Here is a 5,958-nt window from a genome sequence, read left to right as displayed (position 1 = left end):
CCTCGCCCCCCACTGACTCTCTGTTTATTCAACTGGGAGAGATTTCACACCCAGCGACACAGTTCTCCCTCCCTGAGCCCCTTTTCCTAAATCTTCATTCCCCTCCCCTCCCCTACCCGTCAGGGAGCCCATCCTTGCACGGCCCTGAATAATTTATGAGTCCAGGCAGGCCTTATAAAAGGGTCTCCCAGGAAAAGCCAAAAGAGTGCGGGAGATTCTGAGAAATAGGAGGACCCCACAGCCTGCCTGGCCGTGACACCCTAAGGATGGACCCTGTTGCTCGTGCCCCAGCCCCAGCCTCAGCTCCAGCCCTAGCACAAGGCCCCCTGGTGCTCCCTGGCCTGGGAAACCCATCGCCCCTTCTCTCCTCTGGACAAGAAGTAGACAGAAGTGAACGGTAAGTGGAACTTGGCCTTTGGCAATCTGAACTCAGTCTTAGTGGGGTTCCTGGGAGAGGAAAGGAAATGAGATGTCCAGGGCACCCCTGTTCTCTGTGCCCCCTCCCCATCTCAGGCGCCAGTATCTCAACTGGCTCTTCACGTCACTAATCCCTCCGGCTGGCAGGAGGGGACTTGGGGACAGTGGGCATTGGCAAAGCTGAAAGCCAACCAGCCAGGCCCTCATGGGCCAAGTTGCCCAGTGCACTGAGAGGCAAAGGGGGAGATTGCCATGAAACGTGGGTTGAACATGACCTAGGCTGCAGAGAGGGGAAAGAGGTCCAAAGTCCCCAGAGGCCTGTGACTGAAGGACCGTCTCTTTCCTGACCACCCCATAAGATTTCCATTTGCTCTTTTCCTACCTTTGGCAGGAAAAGGTAGTGGGGAAGCAGTGGACCCAGAAATATTTTTGGCCCCTTTCCCCAGCCCAGGAAGAGGGTAGAACTGTGAGCTCTACTTCCTGGAGCGGGGGCAAGATAGTTTTCACCCACCCCTCATTCATTCCTCCAAACATTTACCGTTCACCAAACATTTACGGAAACACCTACGTGTACCAGGCATTACGCTAGGTGTTGGGGATTCAGATATGATTGAACATAAATCCGCCCTTAAGAAGCTCTAAGGCGAGTAAACAGATAATCACCAAACAGTGTGATAACATTGTGGAAGCAGAGAGGAGGGGCATCTGTCCTGACCTGGACTCAGGGTCCTTAAGAAAGGCTTCCTGAAGGAGATGGAGTCCGAGCCACGTTTTTGGCGGGCCTCTTCTGTTATCTCAGGGAGCCCGGTCTCTTCTCCCTCCACCAGCTGATCTCTCCCCTTTGTCCTAGAGGAGCTTGTCCTTGGAGACCCTGGCTGTCTGCTACCAATGACTTCCCAAGGCAGGTGAGGAAACCTGTGGATTTGGTGAGTTTGAGCCCCTGTTCCACGTGTTCGCGCACACACACATGACCACGTGCAGGCACGCTGACCCGGTCCCTTCCCAGAGAGCCCCCGACCTCTGTCCAGGGCTGCACACCCCGGAAAGCACCTTCCCAGCCCTGCCCACTTTTGATTCCCACAGCAGCTAGGGGAGGAAGGCGGAGCTGAGGTGTCTGGGGCAATGTAGAAGATGAAGAATCTGAGTCCGGAGTGCGGGAGGGATGAGGGCAGGTTCCACAGCACGTCCGCGGTGCAGCTGGCGCTAGCGTCCCAGTCTCCTGGCACCCAACCCTGGTGCTCTCACCCACCTCCACTCCGCCCCTGCATCTTGGCCGCTCCAGTAGAACTCTGTCCCCTGGACGGTCTCCAAACAGGTGTTAGAACAGGGGCAGGAAAGCAAACAACCCCCCGGACTCTGTCCACTTGTTGTTCAACTAGAACCAGGACAGACCTCCTTACTGGGGGGGCGGGGACTGGACCCCAGAGATGTCTGAGGTCTCTTCTAGACCATCTTACCTACAGGTTGCTGACCCCTGATACGGAAGAGGCAGTTATCTGGCCATGCACTTTGAGCCACATGCTAGCTTTTGCTTTGGACAGGCTGCCGGTGGGGCAACAGGTGCCGAGGTCACCAAGGTTGACTCTGAGTTCCATCACCCTGTCAGGTAAGCTTCTGGCACCAGGCTCGGAACTTGACATAGATCCATTCGCCCTTTAAATCCTCGCAACAGCCCTGTGAGGCAGGAGGAGGGAGGCACTGCTACGATCACTATTTCATAGACCAGGAAACAGAAGCCCAGAGAGGTTAAGGGACTTGGCCAAGGTTGCCTTCCCTGGGGTCATTGTCAATGACCCCTAAGCCCCTATGGAGGGGTCAGTGAAGAAAGCCTTAGTAGGAAACGGAGGACACAGGGCTAGAGAATGCTTGGCTGGAGGCCTTCGGAGGTGGGCGGTGGGCTCAGTGTCAGGACTGATACATGCCGGGGCTGGGGCTCCCCACAGCTCTGAGCTATGGACCTTCCTGTCTGGAGCCACTTTGTAACAATCCAGAAGGTTCTGTTACAAAGCACCCTTTCTTCTTTTCCCTCTCACCCCATTACTGCAGGTAGAAGGAGTTTATGGGCTGGTTTCCTTCTTGGCCCTACTGACCCCTCTGCACATATGCGCCCTAAGTGGGGGCCGTGTTTCTTCTCTGTCCACAGGCTCTTCTGGCCTAAATCCCGTTCCTTTGACTACCTGTACAGTGATGGGGAGATTTTATTGCAGAACTTCCCTGTCCAGGCAACCATCAACCTCTATGAGGACTCAGCCAGCGAGGAGGAGGAGGACGAGGAAGAGGAGGACGAGGAGAAGGAGGGGGCAGATGAAAAAGGGCCAGAAGGGTGTGTGAAGGCACCAGGGCCAGCACCGCACGGGGCCTCAGCTCCTCGTCCCTCCCTGCTCCTGACCTGTCCCAACTGAGCCAGTCAGAGTCTAATTGGGGTTCGGTATGCCTGGCAAGGCTTCAGGGCATCGATTAGCCAGGAATCTCCAGGCACAGCTCTCTGGATTGAAAGTTGGGTCCTCAAGTCACCGGCTCACCCTGGCTACACCCAACAGGCCTGCGAGCCCAGGCCTCTGGCATCTCATTGGGCTGCTGTTGTGTTGCCAGTGAGAGGGTCCTAGGAAGTCTAGGGGAAGGAAGACTTGCTTTCTGAAGCCCCCAGGGAGCAGATGAGGACAGAGCATGGCCACGCAGAGGGGAACTGTCACTCTTCAGGGCTTTTTGACTCCCCAGCCTTCTACGTGGCCACATACTCCTGTCTCCCCATGGAAAGCCTGACTTCTGGCTTCACCTCCACGGATACGATACCAACACCAGATCCAAGCACAGCTGGGGTGCCTTTCTGATGGACCTTGCAGGAAGGGAAGGGGACATCTAAAAAATCAACTTGCTTTGGGGACCTTCCCCCTTTTGGCCGTTATCTACTGGGGTCTATGTGTTGGCATGAGATGAATCAGGAGAAAAATAAACTAGATGATGTTTACCTTTTTTCCTGGAACTGGACTGATTTCTTAACTGAACTCTGCCCACGTTGTGAACCCATGGGGAGAGGGTCAGAGAGCAGCTCAAGGCCACTTCATTGCTCTACCTGCGGTCAGTTGACAGATCTTTCTTCATGGGAATGTACCGCGGGAGGCCCAACATGGGGCCAGGCCCTCTTCGTCAACTTGTGCAATCAGGCTTGATTAAACCTCAAAGACAGCTTGGAAAGGGAACAAAAAGGCCCCCAGAGGGCAGCTTAAAAGTCGGAAGCAGGGCTGGGGGTGGGAGAAGAGGTGAGAGGTGCAGCCTTGGTTATGAGCCTGTGCATGTGGGGAGGGGCCTTGGGAGGCTACTAAGTCCTATCAATTTTACCTTCTCAAGTCCCTTTGTATCTGCCACAGCTCAGGCCCTCAGGCCCACCCCTGCCCCAATCAGTCTTCATTTTCCCTCTGCAATTCATCCTCTACACTGGCCACCAGATCAGACCATGTTGTGCCCCCTGCTTAAAGCCCTATCATGGCTTTTCATTGCCTCACCAACAGTTGGACTTTTTTTTTTTTTTAAATCACAGGTCCTCTTGAGAATCCATAGCTTCTCTACTCAGACATTCACAAATCAAGTCCTCAACTTGATATTCTAGGCCGTTCAATTGCCTGGTTCTTGCCTGTCTCTTCAGACTCATAGCTCAACACTCGAAGCTCACGCTGCCTGTCTTTGAATGTGTCATGCTTTCTAATCCCTCTGTGGCTTTAATCCTCTGTCTGGAATGCTTTTCCACTTTTGTATCTGATAAGCTCCCATGCATCCAACAGGACTAGCTCAGACACGTCTCCTGTGAGAAGCCTCCCCAGACCCCCAAGCCCAGGCTGGGTGCCCCCATCATTCAGTACCTCGTCTACCATAGCATCTACCTCTCTTTCTGTGCAGTAATATGGGACTGTGTTTGATATGCCCACATGACTTCTTTGCACAGCACACTGCCTGGCACAAGGGAGGTGCCCAGGAAATGTTGAAGGAAAAAGATTCTCAGGTCTTCCTAAAGCAGTTCTTGGTAGAACGAGCTCTGTCCCCCCACTTGCTGGCTTCCCATATCTTTGCTGAGCTACAAACAGGACAGGGCAGCATTATCTGATTCAGGAGCGAAACGCTGGTCATCTCCCTTTCTCTCCTCTCTCAGCTTAAGACAGCCTGCTACAGTTCTGAGCCCTCACTGGGACTTCCCTGAATTGGACACAGCCTTAAACAGGCCACCAAACTCACGCACTGGTGCCACCTATTGGTCAGAATTTAACCTTGTTCCTTAATTAAGGCTGCCAGGCAGTTGACCTTTGATCACTTTAATTCCTTTAGGCCATTCTGTTTCTGCTTGTAGGTAAAGTGGAATTTACCATGTGCTAGCTGTATGACCTTGGGCAAGTTACTTATCCACTTTGAACCCCAGTCTCCTCATCTGTAAAATGGGGAAAGTCATGATGCTTCTTCTCAGGGTTGTTGTAAGGATTCAGTGAGATAATATATGCAAAGTAATTAGCACAACTCCTGGCACATAGTAAAAGCAAATAATAAGTGGTAGTATTCATAGTAATCGTAGTTGTAGTAGTAGGCTAGAGTCAGCTAATGACTGTTTTGTTCAACTAACGACTGATTTATCGGTCATCTCCACCTGAGATCCTTGGCGCCATTTGATGGTTTACCAGTCACAGCATCTTTGTAGTGTTTGTCCCCCATTAAACAAACAAAAAAAAGAAACAGAGGCCAAATGTGGCTTCAACTTATTTTTTGTGCTTCAGCAGGAACACCCTTCTTTTGAATTGAATGCAGAAAGCCAACATACCAACCAAATAAAGATGGAGCTGCCCTGGCGGGAGCCACATTGAGAAACACAGAATTCCTACCTTGGGGGGTGGGATGAATTGGGAGATTGGGATTGACATATATGCACTAATATGTATAAAATAAAAATAAATTTAAAAAATAAAAAAAAAAAGAATTCCTACCTTGGTGTCCTCTCTATGTAAAAACGAACTCTCGGGCTTCCCTGGTGGTGCAGTGGTTGGGACTCTGCTTGCCAATGCAGGGGACACGGGTTCGAGCCCTGGTCTGGGAAGATCCCACATGCCGCGGAGCAACTAAGCCTGTGAGCCACAACTACTGAGCCTATGCGTCTGGAGCCTGTGCTCCGCAACAAGAGAGGCCGCGATGGTGAGAGGCCCGCGCACCGCGATGAAGAGTGGCCCCCGTTCGCTGCAACTGGAGAAAGCCCTTGCACGGAGACGAAGACCAAACACAGCCAAAAATAAAGAAAGAAAGAAAGAAAGAATTAACTAAATGTAGATTAAAAAAAAAAAAAAGAACTCTCTCCACCCCCTTTCTGTCAGGCACCTTCAGAGATCCCTAGATTGTGAGGAAGACTATTTGGAAACCACTAACCTAAGGGTTAAACCAAGATTGATTTTTTAGTCAAAGGGGGATTAGTATTTTAACATGTCCACATGTCCAGTGTTCCGTTTAAAATCCTTGTTTTGGGTCCTAAGCTCCCAGCATTTCATTTCATTTGAGCATTTCATATCTCAG

At 51.6% G+C, this 5,958-nt stretch overlaps 1 protein-coding gene across 2 annotated transcripts; it reads left to right on the top strand.

The window, feature by feature from the left end:
* Positions 1-225: 225 nt before the first annotated feature.
* On the top strand, positions 226-5,321 carry RIPPLY1 (ripply transcriptional repressor 1). Of its 2 annotated transcripts, XM_059911022.1 has the most exons (4): positions 226-397; positions 1,268-1,322; positions 1,959-2,023; positions 2,561-3,385. In XM_059911022.1, exons 1-4 carry the CDS (start codon positions 267-269, stop codon positions 2,817-2,819), a joined length of 510 nt encoding a protein of 169 aa, XP_059767005.1. In that variant the 5' UTR covers positions 226-266; the 3' UTR covers positions 2,820-3,385. The 2 variants fall into 2 exon arrangements, 1 of the variants encoding a protein (XP_059767005.1); XR_009500231.1 differs by lacking the exons at positions 226-397; positions 1,268-1,322; positions 2,561-3,385 and adding an exon at positions 5,175-5,321 and having other exon boundaries at positions 1,937-2,023.
* Positions 5,322-5,958: the final 637 nt, after the last annotated feature.

The sequence above is a fragment of the Balaenoptera ricei genome, chromosome X (assembly GCF_028023285.1).
Source record: "Balaenoptera ricei isolate mBalRic1 chromosome X, mBalRic1.hap2, whole genome shotgun sequence".
Taxonomy (NCBI): domain Eukaryota; kingdom Metazoa; phylum Chordata; class Mammalia; order Artiodactyla; family Balaenopteridae; genus Balaenoptera; species Balaenoptera ricei.
Note: the sequence above shows the minus strand (reverse complement) of the source record. Positions and strands in the feature narration are given on the sequence as shown.

What these genes read in the sequence shown, in the direction of transcription:
- RIPPLY1 (XM_059911022.1), top strand. Translation starts at nt 267, where the DNA reads ATGGACCCTGTTGCTCGTGCCCCAGCCCCAGCCTCAGCTCCAGCCCTA. An exon ending in GAAGTAGACAGAAGTGAACG is followed by an intron (nt 398 to 1,267) that starts GTAAGTGGAACT and finishes CCTTTGTCCTAG; the next exon opens with AGGAGCTTGTCCTTGGAGAC. An exon ending in CCAATGACTTCCCAAGGCAG is followed by an intron (nt 1,323 to 1,958) that starts GTGAGGAAACCT and finishes TGCTTTGGACAG; the next exon opens with GCTGCCGGTGGGGCAACAGG.